Consider the following 22,444-nt stretch of genomic DNA (forward strand, 5'->3'; position numbering starts at 1 on the left):
GAAGTCAGAGTATTTATTGCTGTTCAAAAGGATTCTAACACAATAAAAAAACAGACGTCAAACCAAAATGTTGTTGTTAACGCAGATATAAATAATTTAACAGAAATAAGAAGTATTAATCTTACTTATCTTGATTTGATTGCTTTCTACTATACAGATAAGGTGTTAAGCAATGAACAGCTTCAAAGCTTAGCAGAAACACTGGCCAGTGAGAATTAAGATAAATATTTTATATTTTGCATTAAAAGATGACTAGCAGTGTGAAGCTTTATCCTAATATTGATGAAAGTGCAGCAGAAAGTCAACAATTCAGACTGGCACACATTAGTAATATACAAAAACAACTAGAAGATGAATTAGAAAAATATTCTCGCGCTAGACGTAAGTACTCAACAACTTACAACAGCCTTTCTAATGCCAGCACTGGTTCTACTATCCTTGCATCAGCTGCAGGTGTAACGGGAACAATTCTGTTAGCTACCGGAGTAGGGACTCCAGTTTCTCTAATCCTAGGTGGTGTCGCAGCAGCAGTTGGTGGTTTATCATTTATAGCATCAGCTATAATGAAAAAAATTGTGAAAAAGCTTGAAAAACACGAATCCATTTCCACTCTTGCATCATCAAAATTGTCTAGCCTAAAACTGTCTATCAGTAAAGCACTTGAAGATTCAAAAGTTTCTGACGAAGAATTCAAACAGATACAAACAGACTTTGATGACTACAAAAGTAAGAAAGCAAGTATTCAAACAAAAACACGAGCTGAATATAACAAGCCACTCGATATAGAAGATCTGAAAAAGCAGTTTTTAAAAAAGGGGATTCAAATAGGACGGGAAGAAAAAGTAAAAATAGAATCACTTGTAAAGAGTTAACTATTCGTTTAGACAGTCACATTGCATGTATCAGATATAATTCTAACAGTGAAAGAACACATGAAGTAAAGTTTGTAAATGAGAGAGCGTATTGAGCTTAAGAATGTTGTATAAGAGAAAGGGGGAATGTACGTTCAGGGTCACCGATTCCGACAGACCCGGCATTGGTTCAAAACAACCTTACTTTACTGTATTTTTTTTTGTATGGATTTATGCAGTATTTTTCTGATTTTGTCGCATGTTTCATTTTAGTAAAAGTTTAGTCCAGAAGCCTATTTTGCGTTAATATTTAGGGTCTGTCGGAATCGGTGAGCCAGAACGTACATTCTCCCTTTCTCTCACTGAGTTACTTCCCTTGGATCTGGATCTGGATCTGGATCTGGATAAACCGCCTGGGTTGGTGGTTTGCGGGTGCGAATGCGTATACGCACGGTTCAGTGTGCTTTCGCGAAAGGGTGTGTCATATGCACGGCTAGAACTAAGATACTTCTTGATTTCAGTAAATAGTTTCATTACATGTCAACTAGTTCGTTTTAAAATGATTTTTTAGAGATCGCCAAGTGGTATTGTGTGAATAACATCATTCGATCGATTGTACGCACGGCGCCGTGCTTCTAGTAGCTCAGTCCATTCCTTCTTTCCGGTGTGGAAACAGACGTGTTTCTGGCGAAAGAATCGGCGTTTTCAACTCGCCATATCTTCATATTCATTCGGACTAGAACAACGAAATATAAATTTCTTGTAAAAAAAATCCCGAGCCTTGCGACTCTGGTAGTCATTTTCTTACGCGAAGCGGCCTTTGGTAGGTACGACAGTTTTAGTCCCAAGTATATCTAAAACGCACGTGGACGAGTTTTCAATGGCGTATTTGAAGTCTGTGAATGTTGTGATTACAAATCATTTCGGGGCACCCCTCAGTCTATACGTACAGACAAACAAATTGGATGGAACGAAAGTTGAGAGGCTGGACTTGGACTGTAAGTTGTTTTGACTTCTACAAATCTCGCAGGTCTTTTATGCAAAACAGACTCAAAATTGCATTTTTCACGCAAGTGTAGATGACGAGACTATCGAAGGAATGGAATACACTTGCCTACAGATATAATAGACAGACACTGTCTATTTATATCTATGACTTACCCTAGCCCATATGTTAGAATAAAGAACATACTTTGCTCTTTTGAATGATGTATGATTTGGCACTGTACACAGGATTTTAGACCTGCCCCCGAAGTGATTTTTCCATAAACCCGTCAAAAAGCTCACTCTGTTTTGGCCGTAAAAAGCGCCCAAATGCAGTCAATTTCTAACCTGTGTCGTGTGTTCGAAGGAGTACATCTCAGCGATGCCATTGCCTTGCAACCTCAAAGAAATATATTTTAATAACCCGCTAAATGAACGTTTTTTTAGTGTGAAATAGTCTAAAAGCCGGAGATTTGCTTCGTTTCTTTGCTGCGACACAAAACCAAAACCAACTATAGATCTGCGGTGACATTATGAGTTCGTTTTCGACATTGCAGTGAAGTTGCGTGGATCTTCGACGATTCCCGTTCGGTTTAATGTGGATAGAGCTTTGATTGAATGTAACTGCTTTGAAAAGTTACAACATGAGTCCTTGGGATCGATGTTTTTCGGTAAACTTCTTCGTATCCTTGACTTTACTTTTGACTTGAACAGATCCAGATCGGCTGGGGCTGTTGATCGCACACAGATCTATATGAAGTTGACTCAACACGGCGAACCGCCGAATCCGTGCCCTCTCGTCGGTCCTACCCCCAAATCCCTTACCAGCCTCAGACCCCACCTCACCATTCTAACCTCACTGGCGTACTATGTGTGATTATCCCTTCCTCATGAAAGAGAAAGTGGAGAAAGGGGAAAAATGAAGATTTTTTCTTACTACACAAGTCAGGGATAGTCAGGGATTGTTGACATGTACATTGTCAAGAGGTCAAAACAAATTTTAAAAGCTGTTGGACACTGCACTAGTGTTGCTCTAATCAAGGCGAGTCTGGAACAATAGGTTCACCCCACCAAAAAGTCAACATGGAATTAGTTATGATTTTTTTTGCCTTTTTGCTTGGGTACGGCCAAGTCAAAAAGGTGAATAGTCATAACAAGTTCAGTTTGGGGTCTTTTTCTAATCTGTTTGCTGCATCTTTTCTGTGACCATTCTGGCTATGCACTGACAGTCAAAAAAGTGAAGAAGGGGGAAAATGAAGATTTTGGGTGTTGGTTTTTTTGGGACAAATTTTGAAGAAGGGAAAAAGGAAGATTTTGGGTGTTGTTTTTTTCTAAGTCCAAAAAAGATTAGAAATATTCATAACAAATTCAGTTTTGGGTCTTTTTCAAATCTGTTTGATGCATCTTTTCTGTGACCATTGTGGCTATGCACTGACACACAAATAAGTGGAGAAAAGGGAGAAATGAAGATTTTTTCTCACTGCACAACAGTCAGGGATTAGGGTTACATGTTTACATGTACATTGTCAAGAGGTCAAAACAAATTTTAAAAGCTGTTGAACACTGCACTAGTGTTGCTCTAATCAAGGCGAGTCTGGAACAATAGGTCCACCCCACCAAAAAGTGAACATGGAATTAGTTATGATTTTTTTTAGACTTTTGGCTTGGGTACGGCCAAGTGAACAAGGTAGGAAAGGTTAGAAATAGTCATAACAAGTTCACTTTTGGGTCTTTTTCAAATCTGTTTGCTGCATCTTTTCTGTGACCATTGTGGCTATGCACTGACACTCAAAAAGGTGGAGAAAGGGGAAAAATGAAGATTTTTTTCTTACAACACAACAGTCAGGGATAGTCAGGGATTGTTGACATGTACATTGTCAAGAGGTCAAAACAAATTTTTAAAGCTGTTAGACACTGCACTAGTGTTGCTCTAATCAAGGCGAGTCTGGAACAATAGGTCCACCCCACCAAAAAGTCAACATGGAATTAGTTATGATTTTTTTGGCCTTTTTGCTTGGGTACGGCCAAGTTAAAAAGGTGAGAGGGGTTACAAATAGTCATAACAAGTTCAGTTTGGGGTCTTTTTCAAATCTGGTTGATGCATCTTGTCTGTGACCATTGTGGCTATGCACTCAAAGTCAAAAAAGTGCAGAAAGGTGACAAATGAAGATTTTTCCTTCTTTCAAGACAATGTGTGATTTGGCACATTTTGCCTCAGTCTTTATCAAGAGCCTGTCTAACCCACTTTGAAGCTGTTGGAGACTGCAGTAGTGTTCCTTACATCAAGGCGAGTGCACAATGGTGCATTTCGACCCCCCCCCCCCCCCTAATGTTCACTTTAATATCAATCAATCAATAGATATTCAGTCACAGTTTAACTAACTCATTCACCCTCATCACTCACTCATCCATCCATCACAACAACACTGTTTGATGCACAAACTGACTGCCTTCCGCCCTGGGAAGCCGCTTCGCTTCGCAATAACAACAACAACACTGAAAACTCGCCGGGAAATACCCCCACCGGTAGTCTTTTTGTTGTTGTTAAATAATTATATTGCCAAACGTTATGACATTTTGGGATAATTGAAAAAGTTTCAATACACATTGGCTGAGCACCTGTGTGCTCAAAGGAAATGTCGCTTGTTTTTATTAAAACCAATTTTCAATGGTCATTCGTGCAAACCGTCACACAAACATGCGTGCCTCTGTGCCTCTGTGAGTATGCGTGTGGCTGCTTTCATAGTTAGGGTGCAAGCGTTTTAATCATTTACCCCACACCAAAAGCCCCCCCCCCCCCCCCATACACACACACACCCCGATACCTGTCAAATTCTCTCAGAATGCATGAACAATTCCGTTACCTCAGATCATCACCAGGAAAAATTCCTCCGCATCCAAAATATCAGGACTTTAGATATCAGATACCGACTTTATGTAATGCGCTTCAAAATCATATTCGCAAAGAGAGAGAGAGAGAGAGAGAGAGAGAGAGAGAGAGAGAGAGAGCTGGACACGAAGAAGGGAAGCTACAATCGCCCCAGGCCATATATACTATTTGTTTCCTGAGCCTGGACCATTGAGACGGTTACCTCATAGATCTGTTCATTCTTCAGTTTGTCGGTGTCAAAAGTCCACACAACCGTTCTTTGTCCCGTTCCCGTACCAACCAAGGGCTGCTGCCACAACAATGGAACGCTGCGCAAACGGCCGTTCATGAGAGTGACTGCTGTAACAGCAAAACTTGTGTGAAACATAAGTAATCAATTTATCCACTTGACTATATTCACAACAGGGACCTATCACTCTGCTTTGCATGTTTTTATGCCTACGGATTTTCAAATACTCTGCAACACATGTAACCCAAATTCAACATGTGCCCGTACAATACCGCTGCTTTTATGAAAACATTGCTTCGGCCATGTTGATTTTAGCGACAAGGTGGCCGCGTTTGAGTTTGAGCGAATTTAATGTCCTCCTTGGTGGCATGAAGGAGGGCTAGTTTGCTGTCAAAGCCCTCTTTAGAAAGTTCCTCCGCCACCGTGCTGGGGAGCTGCGCAGACCATTTGTCGAACCGAAAAGGATCTCCGCTGGATTCCATTCTAAGAGCTTGTGAAGAGCGCTGCTGCGACGCGGGCGCAGGTAAAAAGCCAAGTGAGCGGCCCACTGCTGGTCAGTCAAACATGCCTGACATCAGCTCACAATTTAAGACACAAATGCACCATAAAAGCATGCAGACCGAGGGGTTGTGACTGGTGGTACCCACCAGCCACAGGCACAGTAAAAAGAGAGTTTAAATTATATTTATACTAAATAACACTTTAATCAACCAATTTTCTTGTTGGAATTGTAAATCGCTTTGAGCTGTAAATCATGACTTGCGTTATAGAAAAGTGTTTTCTTTTCTATTTTTCATTGTTAGGTGGATTTCAGCGTTTTAGTACAAGCAGTGGCGAGCCGGCAAAGACTCACTCAATTTGTGTGTGCGCTTGAAAGCGCGCGCGTGTTTGTGTGTGTCAATGTGTGTGTGTGTGTGTGTGTGAGAGTAAGTGTGTGTGTGTGTGTGTGTGTGTGTGATCAAAAGTTGACGAGGGAGGGGTGGTGGTTGGTGGGTTGGGATTGCGCCGGGGCACTAAGGACACTAATTGTTTGTAGTGCGATTCAGGCAAAACTACGGGACAGATGTTTATGTAACCTTGCAAACAAGTGTTCTGACCCCCACCCCTTCACCCGCATTCAAACACTTGGGTCAGTGCTCTTCCAACTGACCTCCTAGGCTCACAAATGATTTGTATCTTCACCTTTTTTCAGCCAAGATATGGGGTGGGGCGGGAAACATTTTTGAGTAAGAAAAAAGGAAACGCTTTAAAAAAAAAATTGTTAAAGGTATTGTGAACAGTGAACTTATCTGTATTCAAATGTGGTTTAATTTGTGATGACATTTTGTGTTATAACGTTTTTACCACTAAATTAAAACAGTCTGGTTTTCTTCGCGTTTTCGATGTACACTCTTGATATATAAATACTGACACTCCTCTTACAAACTGTTTGATCCACCCTGGTGTGTGTGTGTGTGTGTGTGTGCCGTGTGTCAGTGTGTGTGTGTGTGTGTGTGTGTGTGTTTGTGATTAGTGGGGTGGGCGGGTGGTGGAGGGGGGTGGTATTGGATCGGGGGGGGGGGGGGGGGGGGGGGAGGGGTTGGCAGGGGGTATCGGTGCACTAAAGGCACCAAGTGTTTGGGTGTTTGTGTTTGTATTGCGATTCAGAGAAAACTACTATACAGATTTTTATGAAACTCTGCACACTTCTCCCTACCACCTGACCTACTGGGCTCCCAAATGAACGTTTTCATCAATTTTTGTCAGTCAAGATATGGGGGTGGGGGTGGTGCGGGGATAATTGTGGAGTAAGCAATAAGGAAACACGTTATGGTTTTCTTAGGTATTGCAACGGTATATAGTGAAGTTAGCTGTGTTCAAATTTGTTTATGATCTGTCGAGCCAATTTTGTGTTACAGCGTTTTTGAGTGATAATTGTTGTGTACGCTCTCGCCAATCCTGGATAATTTTCGGCATGCACATTGATAAGTACCGTATTATAATAAAGTGATACTCTCCATTATTTTAACTACACAAAGTAATGTTTTATTGATCTTTTCTAAAGATAAAAATGTCAGTTACGATGACGTTACGAATTACAGTGTTTTCTGTAAGGTCATATGTGTCCACCCGGTACCCCCCAAAACTGACAAAACTCTTATAAAAAAAAAAATGAATAAGAAAACAACGTTTTTTGTCTGTCTGCAGTTGTGGACATATAGCTTAGAGAAACATGTGCTCAAAATGTGTAATGGATTTCACGTGCGATTTTTTTTTCTTGGGTTGAGGAGAGGGGGTGGGGTGGGTGGGGTGGGTGTATGCCCCTTGATCAGTCTCGGGCGCTCTGCGACCTCGATTTACACTATTGAATTCTAAAAACACCCCCCTTACAAACTAACTGATCTACCCTGGTGTATATATATATATATATAATATATAGAGAATGGTTTGCTTCTTAGTTGGATTACCATGGGTTGACAACTCTCGCCATCAGTACCACCTGACCACTGATGAGACACAATAGTGTCGAAACACGTGTCTGGTCTAGGTACAAATACGATGGTCCTCCTCAGGACTAGATTACCTTGCGATACGCCCCCCACAAAGAGACTTTGCTCTGTAAATCTTGGTCCCCCTTGAGGAGGGTCTGATGCTCCCAATAGGCTGTCTGTGAAGGGATACTTATTTCTTTCTCTATCTCTGCTAAGAGATTTTAACAAATCTCGGAAGAAAGTCTCTGCTGACTTTCAATTGTTTCTTTCACAATTTCTGATGTTTTATATATATGTGTGTGTGTGTGTGTGTGTGTGTGTGGTGTGCGATTCATAGAAATTTACTGGACAGATCTTCATGAAACTTTGCACACAAATGTTCCGACCCCCAACCCTTCACCCTGATTCAAACTCATGTATCACAAGTCCAGCGCTCTACCAACTGACCTACAGCGCTCCCAAATTATTTCTTTTTATCATTTTTGTCAGTCAAGATAATGGGGGTGGGGTTGGTACGGGAATAATTGTGAAGCAGACAATAAGGCAACAACTTATTTTGTTTACAGGTATTGTATATGTATACAGTGAACTTAGCTGTGTTCAAGTTTAGTTATGTTTCTGTCGAGCGAATTTTTTTTAAATACGTTTTTACTACTAAAGGAGTTATAATTTAATGTGTACACCCTCGAGAAACCTCGATCATTTTCTGAAAATGCACGTTGATAAGTACCGTTTTATGATAAAGTTATACTCTCCATTCATTTATATACACAAACTAATGTTTCATTTATCATTTGTAGAGCTAAATATGTCAGTTGGGATCATGTTAAGAATCGCAGTGTTTTTCGCAAAATCGTACTTGACAACCCCCAGTAAAAAAATTCTAAAAAAAAAGTTAATACGTCAACCTCTTTTTTTCTTTGCACAGATGTGTCCATATTGCTTAGAGGAACCTGTGCACAAAATGTGTAATGTTTCTTTCACGCGATTTGAACACACAAGTAACCCCTTAAGAATCGCAGTGTTTTTCGCAAAATCGTACTTGACAACCCCCGGTAAAAAAATTCTACAAAAACATTAATACGTCGACCACCTTTTTTCTTTGCACAGATGTGTCCATATTGCTTAGAGGAACCTGTGCACAAAATGTGTAATGTTTCTTTCACGCGAATTTTTTTTAAATACGTTTTTACTACTAAAAGAGTGATAATTTTATGTGTACGCCCTCGATAAACCTCGATCATTTTCTAAAAATGCACGTTGATAAGTACCGTTTTATGATAAAGTTATACTCTCCATTCATTTATATACACAAACTAATGTCTCATTTATTATTTGTAGAGCTAAATATGTCAGTTGGGATCATGTTAAAAATCGCAGTGTTTTTCGCAAAATCGTACTTGACAACCCCCAGTAAAAAAATTCTAAAAAAAAAGTTAATACGTCAACCTCTTTTTTTCTTTGCACAGATGTGTCCATATTGCTTAGAGGAACCTGTGCACAAAATGTGTAATGTTTCTTTCACGCGATTTGAACACACAAGTAACCCCTTAAGAATCGCAGTGTTTTTCGCAAAATCGTACTTGACAACCCCCGGTAAAAAAATTCTAAAAAAAAAATGAATACGTCGACCCCCTTTTTTCTTTGCACAGATGTGTCCATATTGCTTAGAGGAACCTGTGCACAAAATGTGTAATGTTTCTTTCACGCGAATTTTTTTTAAATACGTTTTTACTACTAAAGGAGTGATAATTTTATGTGTACGCCCTCGATAAACCTCGATCATTTTCTGAAAATGCACGTTGATAAGTACCGTTTTATGATAAAGTTATACTCGCCATTCATGTATATACACAAACTAATGTCTCATTTATTATTTGTAGAGCTAAATATGTCAGTTGGGATCATGTTAAAAATCGCAGTGTTTTTCGCAAAATCGTACTTGACAACCCCCAGTAAAAAAATTCTAAAAAAAAAGTTAATACGTCGACCCCCTTTTTTCTTTGCACAGATGTGTCCATATTGCTTAAAGGAACCTGTGCACAAAATGTGTAATGTTTCTTTCACGCGATTTGAACACACAAGTAACCCCTTAAAGAGAACGGTAAGATCGTAGCGCGGTCAGAGTTATTATGTACTTATTATAGTTATAGTTAAAAAATAGTTTGTAAATTTACATTGACAAATAACAAAATCAAAAGCTAAAATTCTTCTAAAGATAGAGTAAAAAAAATAGATACTGTGTATTTTGTGCGTGTAACAATAGTATCTTGTAAGTTTGGATCATGGGATATAGAGTTTGCGAACAATTTACAAGAAATCCCGCTTACAACATTAAAGGCTATGTGAGATAACTCTGTAGTATTCCAATCCACAAACTCTACCATTTTTCATGCAAATCATCTTACTTACAGATCAAGACATACACGACATGTACGATATTTGATATACATTCTTTTTGTTACCATTACTTTTTCTACAAAAAGAACGTATCTTATTATCGTATGAATGTGCCGTTACGTTCAATACTAAACTTTGGTGTTGGTCTGACCCACAAAGGGTAGTTACTCTGCATATAAACCTCAGCAGTTGTCAGACAAGTTGTCTTCCGTTGGCTTTATGTAGTGTGTTGCGGGGTTTTTCGTTTCTTCGCTTTCTGCCGTGTTGACGAAACACGAACCATCGCGAGCAGCTTTTCTGCTCAACGTAGAAATACACTATTATGTCTTGAGAAAAAAAAAGACTGCTGCTTATCTTTTCTTTCCCATGTGAAAATATGAACAAAACAACCTTCGTTCATGACAGGCTGAATGACAATCCCGAAAGGCTAAGTCTGGCGAGACTCTCCGCTTAAAAAACTAGTTTGCGAGTTTGTGCTGTTTACATACGCAGCGATTTTGATTTGACTTGCTACCGACTGGAATCGCTTGAAAGTTGGTCACAAATTGGTTGCAAGTCTGTCAAATGACTAGAACTTAACTGACACGAGCTTACACCAAGCTTACTTGAGATAATTACAGACGCGTACAACCTGGGTATCATTTCTATTCTTTTTGTTATATTTAGTCAAGTTTTGACTAAATATTTTAACATCGAGGGGGAATCGAAAGGAGGGTCGTGGTGTATGTGCGTGTGTGCGTGCGTGTGTGTGTGCGTGCGTGTGTGTGTGTGTGTAGAGCGATTCAGACTAAACTACTGGACCGATCTTTATGAAATTTGACATGAGAGTTCCTGGGTACGAAATCCCCGAACGTTTTTTTCATTTTTTTGATAAATGTCTTTGATGACGTCATATCCGGCTTTTCGTGAAAGTTGAGGCGGCACTGTCACGCCCTCATTTTTCAACCAAATTGGTTGAAATTTTGGTCAAGTACTCTTCAACGAAGCCCGGGGTTCGGTATTGCATTTCAGCTTGGTGGCTTAAAAATTAATCAATGACTTTGGTCATTAAAAATCTGAAAATTGTAAAAAAAAAAGTAAAAATTTATAAAACGATCCAAATTTACGTTTATCTTATTCTCCATCATTTGCTGATTCCAAAAACATATAAATATGTTATATTCGGATTAAAAACAAGCTCTGCAAATTAAATATATAAAAATTATTATCAAATTTTTTTTTTTCGAAATCAATTTAAAAACACTTTCATCTTATTCCTTGTCGGTTCCTGATTCCAAAAATATATCGATATGATATGTTTGGATTAAAAACACGCTCAGAAAGTTAAAACGAAGAGAGGTACAGAAAAGTGTGCTATCCTCAGCGCAACGAATACCCCGCTCTTCTTGTCAATTCCACGTGCACTGCCTTTGCCACGGGCGGTGGAGTGACGATGCTACGAGAATACGGTCTTGCTGCGTTGCGTTGCGTTCAGTTTCATTCTGTGAGTTCGACAGCTACTTGACTAAATATTGAATTTTCGCCTTACGCGACTTGTTATTTAACAGGATTCATTCGTACGAAGTACTATGAACCTTCCAAAGAATACAAGTTATTTTCGTTTCTACTTTTTTGTTTCGATGCATGTATTGAATTTGAATGCATAAGTAGTAAAGTACTAAATTTAATGATACTACTTTACATAAAAGTAATAGTAGTGCGGAGGCATTTCCCCATGCAACCACCGTCTGCGGTGTGACTAAGCTTAGTTGAGCTTATTACAGATGCGCACAACATGGGTAACATTTCTATTCCTTTTGTTATATAATTAGATTCATACGTACGAAGTACTATGAACCTTCCAAAAAATGAAAGTTATTGGCTCACGTAAGTGTAGCCTATGCGATCGTAACTTTGTCTGTCTGTGCGTGCGTGCGTGCGTCTGTGCGTGTGTATGTCTGTGGTAGAAACTCTAACATTTGAAGACGTCACATTACATTGACGTCACATTATGACGTAAGAGGGTTAGACGTCACGCGAAGGAAGTACTGACAGTCTCGGTCATTATTATTTTGAGCGCGCCGAGACTAGTTGGCAGTCGTGTCCTTGTAAGTAGGCTACATGCAGACAGACAGATCTAGATCTAAGATAAGTAATAAGAAGAACATTTATATAGCGCTAAATCAAAAACTTTCGTTAAAAAGGCTTGCTCTAAGCGCTTGACATCTAATCTAAAACGTCATTCACACTCTTTATAATGATGTACAAGAACTTCATGTCACACTCTTTCATTCAGTATAGCACCATTCACACAGTTGTTATTCTGTACAAGACAATAAGTTAGTCTAACATTTAGAATGTTCATAAGATGAAAACAAGAGAAAACCAGACTGATTAAAACAACTGCTTAGTGCTAACAAAGCATGAATCTTAATGATAAACGTAATACGTACATGTTTAACTGTTAAGACCATAAAAAAACCTATATGCTAAAATAACTTCGAACTTTTAAGAACTTCTTATAAGATACACAGCACATCTAGATAAACACCAGAATGATAAAACAAAAGGCAACTCGTTAAAACTATTAAATGCATCAATGTCTAAAACACGAAAGACTCAAATATAAGATACACAATTCTCTAGAATTGTTTATTAAAACTGAAACCGACCTGCTCAAAGTAAACCATACCCACCCCCTCCCTACCCACCCCCAACCCTCCTCCTACACTAAATACTAATTATTTCTACTCTTAACTTCCCAACTACACGTTATCCATAAACTATGCACAGGAACATGTGTGTCAGCATTATGTGGCACCGACATGACTTGTGCATATCTAGTGTCTCGCTTTCTTGCACAGTTTCACCTATGCTCTTTCTCTGTGTGTGTGTGTGTGTTTGTGTGTGTGTGTGTGTGTGTGTGTGTGTGTGTGTGTGTACGTGTGTGTGTGTGTGTGTGTGTGTGTGTTTGTGTATGTGTGTGTGTGTGTGTGACGGAGTGATTGAGTTTGTGTTACTGTTTGTCGATTTCTTACGTGAGCCTTGATGGCTTCGCCTCTTGTTTTCGTTTCTACTTTTTTGTATTCCGATTTTCTGAATTTAAATGTATAAGTAGTAAGTATTAAAGTTACGGATAATACTTTACATAAAAGTAATAGTAGTACACAACAAATTTGATACCTAATTTTGTTTTTACCCATTTTATATTTTAAGTGTACCACAAGCAATTGTTGATATAAGAACTTGTTAGATTAAAAATTCCATATTCAAATAATCCTTCTTCTTACGGTCTCACTAAAAATAATATGAAATGTTTAAACAAGGGAAGTAACTCAAATGATTTCTCAGTTTTTTTTCGTCTGCCAAGGCGGTTTGTCGCCCTGCTTGTGAGCGGATCTGATTTTTCCTGATGTACAGTGAAACAGTTGTTCCTCAATAGTTCAGTTGAACCTGAATTCAAACAACCAAAAGAATGGTTGTGTCTGATGACATTCCACCGACAAGGCTATTGGACATGCGACGGGCGTAGAGTCACAAACTGCCGCAAGTTCGTACCCGTGCTATTCAGACATCATGTGACAGACGTTTTCTTCGTTGTTGTCTGACGAAGCCGTCAGGCTGGTGCGCGAAACGTTTGTTATTTCAGGTTTATTTGTCTCATAATTATGTAGCCTACATGTGCACAACATGTCACACCCTTTCCTTCTTTGCCACTACTAAAGCAAACCAAAGCTAACGTCTGACAGTGTTTCAACAGTATCCTTTCATCAACCATAACTCTGTAGCACCCATGTGTGAACATGTATCACAGTTGCTTCCCTTGAGTTAAGATGCCTAGAGCTTTATTCAATGATCGCGGCGCTTTTGTGTTAGTGCGTGTGTGTGTGCGTGTGTGTGTGTGTGTGTGTGTGTGTGTGTGTGTGTGTGTGTGTGTGTGTGTGTGTGTGTGTGTGTGTGTGTGTGTGTGTGTGTGTGTGCAACACAAAAATGTAGTTATAAACAGTATATTGGCTGAAATAACTTCTGGGGGTGATTTTATTTAAATGAAATGTCATTAGATTATGCACCGGAAGATACTTACAGTCAAAAGCAAAGCAGTACATCAATCGTACTGCTCTCCGTTTCGTAATTACAATGTAATCGTTAATATTTAGAACTTTAGTGCTAGTAACGTTCAGTCAAATTATTTCTTAGCCTTTTTAAGTCTGCCAAGTTTTGTCGCACTATTTGTTTCCTGAGACCGTCGCTGTCACTGCTGCTTGTGAGCGGCCCTGATTTCATGCCAACTATGTTATTTCTGGGGGGTGAGTGTGTGTGTGTGTGTGTGTGTGTGTGTGTGTTTGTGTGTGTGTGTGTATGTGTGTGTGTGTGTGTTTGTGTGTGTGTGTGTGTGTGTGTTTGTGTGTGTGTGTGTGTGTCAGTGTGCGTGCGTGCGTGCGTGCGTGTGTGTGTGAGTGTGCGTGCGTGTGTGCATACGTGCGTGCGTGTGTGTGTGAGTGTATGTGTGTGTGTGTGTGTGTGTGTGTGTGTGTGTGTGTGTGTGTGTGTGTGTAGGTCACACACGTGTAAATGTTGTGCCCAGTCCTTGTTATATTTAGTCAAGTTTTGACTAAATAATATTTAGTCAAGTTTTGACTAAATATTTTAACATCGAGGGGGAATCGAGACGATGGTCGTGGTGTATGTGTGTCTGTCTGTCTGTCTGTCTGTCTGTGCGTGTGTGTGTGTGTGTGTGTAGAGCGATTCAGACTAAACTACTGGACCGATCTTTATGAAATTTGACATGAGAGTTCCTGGGTATGAAATCCCCGAACGTTTTTTTCATTTTTTTGATAAATGTCTTTGATGACGTCATATCCGGCTTTTCGTGAAAGTTGAGGCGGCACTGTCACGCCCTCATTTTTCAACCAAATTGGTTGAAATTTTGGTCAAGTAATCTTCGACGAAGCCCGGGGTTCGGTATTGCATTTCAGCTTGGTGGCTTAAAAATTAATTAATGACTTTGGTCATTAAAAATCGGAAAATTGTAAAAAAAAATAAAAATTTATAAAACGATCCAAATTTACGTTTATCTTATTCTCCATCATTTTCTGATTCCAAAAACATATAATTATGTTATATTCGGATTAAAAACAAGCTCTGAAAATTAAATATATAAAAATTATTATCAAAATTAAATTGTCCAAATCAATTTAAAAACACTTTTATCTTATTCCTTGTCGGTTCCTGATTCCAAAAACATATAGATATGATATGTTTGGATTAAAAACACGCTCAGAAAGTTAAAACAAAGAGAGGTACAGAAAAGCGTGCTATCCTTCTTAGCGCAACTACTACCCCGCTCTTCTTGTCAATTTCACTGCCTTTGCCATGAGCGGTGGACTGACGATGCTACGAGTATACGGTCTTGCTGAAAAAGGGCAGCTACTTGACTAAATATTGTATTTTCGCCTTACGCGACTTGTTTTTGTTTCTGTTATTATTTTAGTTACTGGTCTAGTTGAGCACGTATTAAGTCTTATGTACCCACTACTAGTTATTGTGCATTTTAGTTAATGGACTGATGATGTCATTTGTATGGAGTCGACGCACGTGCGAGGATATGTATGTGTGGGAGGGGGGGGGGGGGGCGCGGGAGATGGAAGCTTGCTGTATGTTATGTAATGTATATATTGTGTGTGATACGTGGAAATGTGATACTATTTATTTGCATGTATGATACAGGTACAAATGTGATAATTGTAGGCTTATACTAGTGATTACTGTGTGTGATACATGAAATGTGATATGAATGCTGTTTTTATATTTAGTCAAGTTTTGACTAAATATTTTAACATCGAGGGGGAATCTAAACGAGGGTCGTGGTGTATGTGCGTGCGTGTGTGCGTGCGTGCGTGTGTGTGTGTGTGTGTGTGTGTGTGTGTGTGTGTGTGTGTGTGTGTAGAGCGATTCAGACTAAACTACTGGACCGATCTTTATGAAATTTGACATGAGAGTTCCTGGGTATGAAATCCCCGAACGTTTTTTTCATTTTTTTGATGACGTCATATCCGGCTTTTCGTGAAAGTTGAGGCGGCACTGTCACGCCCTCATTTTTCAACCAAATTGGTTCAAATTTTGGTCAAGTAATCTTCGACGAAGCCCGGGGTTCGGTATTGCATTTCAGCTTGGTGGCTTAAAAATTAATTAATGACTTTGGTCATTAAAAATCGGAAAATTGTAAAAAAAAATAAAAATTTATAAAACGATCCAAATTTACGTTTATCTTATTCTCCATCATTTGCTGATTCCAAAAACATATAAATATGTTATATTCGGATTAAAAACAAGCTCTGAAAATTAAATATATAAAAATTATTATCAAAATTAAATTGTCCAAATCAATTTAAAAACACTTTCATCTTATTCCTTGTCGGTTCCTGATTCCAAAAACATATAGATATGATATGTTTGGATTAAAAACACGCTCAGAAAGTTAAAACAAAGAGAGGTACAGAAAAGCGTGCTATCCTTCTTAGCGCAACTACTACCCCGCTCTTCTTGTCAATTTCACTGCCTTTGCCATGAGCGGTGGCCTGACGATGCTACGAGTAAAATGGCATTGCGTTCATGAGTTTCATTCTGTGAGTTCGACAGCTACTTGACTAAATATTGTATTTTCGCCTTACGCGACTTGTTATATGTTATACTCTTACTTTCTCCCAAGCGCAAGACAAATTCTTCTATGAAAATTGAAGCCAATAAAAATTTGAGTTGAGTTGAGTGTGTGGAGCGATTCAGAATAAAAAAGACTTGACATGAGAGTTCCCGAGAATGATACCCTGGACATTTTGTCTCCATATTTTGATAAATGTTTCTGAGGACGTCATATCCAGATTTTTGTGAAAGTTGAGGCGGCACTGTGACACCCTCATTTTTCGATCAAATTGATTGTAATTTAGGTCAAGCGATCTTCGACGAAGCCTAGACTATAGCATTGCATTTTATCTTGGAAGCTTAAAAAGTAATTAATGGGTTTAAATCTAACAAGAGGCGAAGCCTTCAAGGCTCACGTAAGAAATCGACAAACAGTAACACAAACTCAATCACTTCGTCACACACATACACACACACACACACACACACACACACACACACACACACACACACACACACACACACACACACACACACACACACAGTAAGCATAGGTGACACTGTGCAAGAAAGCGAGACACTAGATCTAGATCTGTCTGTCTGCATGTAGCCTACTTACAGGGACACGACTGCCAACTAGTCTCGGCCCGCTCAAAATAACAATGACTGAGACTTTCAGTAATTCCTTCGCGTGACGTCTAACCCTCTTATCCTACATACGTGAGAGAGACACCCGTGAGATAATAATCGTTCAAATCACACGTGTGTATATCATGTAAATGAGGTCATGTCAAGCAAGTCTGGCAGGGACCTGTTTTTCCACTGCTTATAATGCCAAAGTCACCGAGACAAACGTCATTATAGAAACACAAATTGCGCTCGCTAATTACCCTCGATGAATCTTTAGAACTAACACGTCACGCCACACTTTCAGAGTGACGTTTCTTTGCTTTGACGTAATAGATTGCACGAGGCTTTAGAAGAGATCGAGGTTCTAAAACAAGCGTCTTCAATTTAGCTGCCTCGAATGCAGGACATTTTCAGTAAAATACACGTAAGTACAGTATGTAGGATAAACAGAATACTACATGGCTTGCTGTTCCGTACCAGATTTACACTCGTTGCTTTTTCAAATAGTGAACAGCTCGCTTTCGCTCGCAGTTCAATATTTAAAAAAACAACTCGTGTAAATCTGGTACGACACAGCAAGCCATGTAGTATTCTCTATTTATGCCATAATGTGACGTCTTCAAATGTTAAAGTTTCTATCACATACACACACACACACACACACACACACACACACACACACACACACACACACACACACACACACACACACACACACACACACACACACACACACACACACGCACAGACAGACAAAGTTTATCATCGCATAGGCTACACTTACGTGAGCCAAAAATTGAAATAGATATCAACACTTTAGTGATCGATCCAAACATTATTTCATTTTAAACTTTATAATTTCCTGATTCTGAACAAAGCATACTATGTACTGTTTAAATTAACAACAAGCTCAGAAAGTTAAAAATAATAGGGAAAAGCGTGCTTTACTGTAGAGCGCTTTACGCTACTGCGCTGTACTGGCTTGTTACTTCAAGCGATGAGCGAACTGGCCAGCTATTGCCGAAAGCCGCAGTGCGTTCAGTTTCATTCTGTGAGTTGGACAAATTGACTACATGTTTTAATTTCGCCTCGGGACTTGTTTTTCTTTACAATAAAAGTCTTAAATGACGTCGTATCCGACTTTTAAAGAAAGTTAAGGCGGCACTGTGGCGACAACATTATTGTAAAAGTTTGGTCGAACAACCTTTAATCTGGTCTGTTTTTGGGATTGTGTTTCACGCACCGTGGCCCCTCCCTCGACAATCTGAGCCACCTCAGTTAGAAGGCCACTTTTGAGCCACCTTAAAAAGGCAGAATTTGACTGATTTACCCCGAACAATGGCCGTCAGCTGCGTTAGATACAGTCGTTGGTGAACTGAAGCAATTGAAATTGAAAATGAAGGTGTTCTTGTTTGTGCTGATGCCAGAACGCTGTATGCGATGCTTTCAAAGGAGACAGTCTAAAAGGGGTGTTAACTTACAAGGGTAATGAGGCAAAAGTCTGAGACGAACAAAATCTTAACGGGGAGTTAGTCTTAAACCGAGGTCGTAAAAGGGGGCCGCCAGCTTTACCAGATGTTTTGATATGATTTGACTCGACCTGTTTGACCTTGACAGGGACCCCGTGTGTCAAGAAGCGGTCGATATCGGAGGCCGCCAGCTTTACCAGATGTTTTGATATGATTTGACTCGACCTGTTTGACCTTGACAGGGACCCCGTGTGTCAAGAAGCGGTCGATATCGGAGGCCGCCAGCTTTACCAGATGTTTTGATATGATTTGACTCGACCTGTTTGACCTTGACAGGGACCCCGTGTGTCAAGAAGCGGTCGATATCGGAGGCCGCCAGCTTTACCAGATGTTTTGATATGATTTGACTCGACCTGTTTGACCTGGACAGGGACCCCGTGTGTCAGGAAGCGGTCGATATCGGAGGCCGCCAGCTTTACGAGATGTTTTGATATGATTTGACTCGACCTGTTTGACCTTGACAGGGACCCCGTGTGTCAAGGAGCGGTCGATATCGGAGGCCGCCAGCTTTACCAAATGTTTTGATATGATTTGACTCGACCTGTTTGACCTTGACATGGACCGTACCCCGTGTGTCAAGAAGCGGTCGATATCGGAGGCCGCCAGCTTTACGAGATGTTTTGATATGATTTGACTCGACCTGTTTGACCTTGATAGGGACCCCGTGTGTCAAGAAGCGGTCGATATCGGAGGCCGCCAGCTTTACCAGATGTTTTGATATGATTTGACTCGACCTGTTTGACCTTGACAGGGACCCCGTGTGTCAAGAAGCGGTCGATATCGGAGGCCGCCAGCTTTACCAGATGTTTTGATATGATTTGACTCGACCTGTTTGACCTTGACAGGGACCCCGTGTGTCAAGAAGCGGTCGATATAGGAGGCCGCCAGCTTTACGAGGTGTTTTGATATGATTTGACTCGACCTGTTTGACCTTGACAGGGACCCCGTGTGTCAAGAAGCGGTCGATATCGGAGGCCGCCAGCTTTACCAGATGTTTTGATATGATTTGACTCGACCTGTTTGACCATGACAGGGACCCCGTGTGTCAAGAAGCGGTCGATATCGGAGGCCGCCAGCTTTACGAGATGTTTTGATATGATTTGACTCGACCTGTTTGACCTTGACAGGGACCCCGTGTGTCAAGAAGCGGTCGATATCGGAGGCCGCCAGCTTTACCAGATGTTTTGATATGATTTGACTCGACCTGTTTGACCTTGACAGGGACCCCCTGTGTCAAGAAGCGGTCGATATCGGAGGCCGCCAGCTTTACCAGATGTTTTGATATGATTTGACTCGACCTGTTTGACCATGACAGGGACCCCGTGTGTCAAGAAGCGGTCGATATAGGAGGCCGCCAGCTTTACCAGATGTTTTGATATGATTTGACTCGACCTGTTTGACCTGGACAGGGACCCCGTGTGTCAAGAAGCGGTCGATATCGGAGGCCGCCAGCTTTACCAGATGTTTTGATATGATTTGACTCGACCTGTTTGACCATGACAGGGACCCCGTGTGTCAAGAAGCGGTCGATATCGGAGGCCGCCAGCTTTACCAGATGTTTTGATATGATTTGACTCGACCTGTTTGACCTTGACAGGGACCCCGTGTGTCAAGAAGCGGTCGATATCGGAGGAGCGTGTCCCGACCTGGGAGAGAGGATGTACGCGTGCAAGAATCTCTACAACGCGAGGATAATATGTCTGCGAAATAACAACATGAATCCGTTGAAGGTACAACTTTGGGCAATTCGTAATCTTTTCACAATTCTGACCTATGTTCTCCTTATTGCGTCTTTATCTACATTTGACATTTAATCCATTGCAAAAGGGTACTCCACATCGTGTAATATTTGAGACATCTAATCTGAGTATTGCTAATGTACTCATCTTAATCAACGTGGTGTAATATACACGACATCTGGTCTTAGTAATCCTGATAAACTCATTTGTAATGTACATTGTGTAATATACAATATACATGGTCTGAATATTGCTAATGTACTGCTCGTAATCTACATAATGTAGTATACAAAACATCTTGTCTAAATGTTGTTTTTTAGATGTTGTTTTTAAAATCTGAATATTGTTGATATCCTCCTCATGTTTTTGCAGCTGTACGTCACGTGTATGCGCATCCTGTGCAACACGGACAAGGCAAGGTCAAACGACACGTGCAGCACGCTGAGAGAAGCGATCAGCGCGTGCGGTCCGTTTGACAACCACGTGAACATAGTGGAGCTTAACTCCAGAGCGGGCTGCCCAGCGCCAGCAGCTCTTCCCCCTCCTGAGACAACCACCCAGTCCTATTGGTACAACCGTAACGGAGGTGACGCGAAGTATTATCCCTGCATGTTCATATAACCTGGAACTGTCAGTGCAGGGCCGGACCAGTTAGTTTGTTTGGGGGAGGGGGAGGGGGAGGGGGAGGGAGGAGGGCTAAGTAAAGGGAGCAAAGCGACCTAGACGAATGAGCTAAGCGACTGAGATTCCTTTGGGGGTCCGGGGACATGCCCCCCTGGAATTTGTTTGGGTCCAAGAAGCCAAACGGGGCTATCTGGGCTTAGAAATCGCTCAATCTGTTTTTATTTCTTGTTTCTATTGCTGCTAAAAAAAAAAGGCGGGGGGGGGGGGGGGTTGAGCCCAAAGCCCCCCACCCCCACCCCCTCGTCCGTCCCTGCAGTGTCCAGTGTATCCGTTTTCGGAGGTTGCTACGTTGCACGACGTACGGCACCCATCCTTAGTGATCACAGCACTACACAGACTTTTTCTGAACAATTGGGATTGCTCCTGGGCCGAGTTGCACGAGGAAGTTACCACCCAAACGAGAGCCACCTGCAGTGTTGGATTAATTGCCATTGCCTGAGATGTGTTGTGATTTCAACCAATCAGACTCTACGGTTTGTACTCTCCCGTTTGTGTGGCACCTACTTTCGGTTCGTGCACCTCAGCCTAGTGAGCCCCAACACAATAGTCATGGTTTATGCTAGTTTTACACATTATAAAATGATATGATCTTATCCAACTCATAGCCTGATTAAACAATTACCCCCGGCTTTACAGACAAGAACAAAATTCACAGACAGCCGAGGGGGGGGGGGGGGGGGGGGGGTCCGGAACCCCTGTAACCACCCCCCTAATCCGCCCCATGCGAGACAAGTAGTTTGTCACATAACTTAGGTCATAAGGAGTTGAGAGCCGTGAACATGGCTGGTCGTTCATTGCTATTTCAGGTCCCCAGAGTGAGTGTGTGGACAAAGACAGGGCGTTCTCCACTCGCTACGGCCATGAAAGTCGTACTACGAGCGCCGTCGACACATTTTTCACACGTCAAATGACCTTCGAACTACCTTGCAGGTAAAATCACATCAACATTAAGGCAGCACTATGGCGACAACATTAAAGTTTGGTCGAACAACCTTTAATGTGGTGTGTTTTGGGATTGTATTTCACGCACCGTGGCCCCTCCCTCGACAATCTGAGCCACCCCAGTTAGAAGGCCACTTTTGAGCACTTCCTTACAAGACGACCTGAATGAAGTACAAGCAAAGCGGGGGCCCGGGTAGCTCAGGTGGTAGAGCACTGGACTTGTGATCGAAAGGTCGCTGGTTCGAATCCGGGCCGGGACGGACACGGGTCAACTTTATGTGCAGACCCAGAGATGGTATTCATCTCCCACCCCCGTGTCACCACAATGGCACGTTAAAGATCTTGGTCATTCTACCATAAGTGCAGATGGCTGATACCACCTAAACACGCATACATCAAAAGCCGTGAGGGCGTAAAAACTCGAATCCTATAAACCAATTCATGTCCAATATTGGCAATTAAGACCTGACGGACAAT

The 22,444-nt window shown here is 41.0% G+C and overlaps 1 protein-coding gene across 1 annotated transcript in view; it reads left to right on the top strand.

Annotated features, from left to right (window-relative positions):
- LOC138962889 (uncharacterized) overlaps positions 1-22,444 on the top strand; it is a 104,870-nt gene that overhangs the window by 69,146 nt on the left and 13,280 nt on the right. The window contains exons 7-9 of the mRNA XM_070334854.1: positions 20,200-20,332; positions 20,714-20,927; positions 21,832-21,955. Coding sequence (XP_070190955.1) covers positions 20,200-20,332; positions 20,714-20,927; positions 21,832-21,955 — 471 coding nt within the window. The remainder of the gene's footprint in view (positions 1-20,199; positions 20,333-20,713; positions 20,928-21,831; positions 21,956-22,444) is intronic.

Source organism: Littorina saxatilis, linkage group LG3 (genome assembly GCF_037325665.1).
Source record: "Littorina saxatilis isolate snail1 linkage group LG3, US_GU_Lsax_2.0, whole genome shotgun sequence".
Lineage (NCBI taxonomy): Eukaryota > Metazoa > Mollusca > Gastropoda > Littorinimorpha > Littorinidae > Littorina > Littorina saxatilis.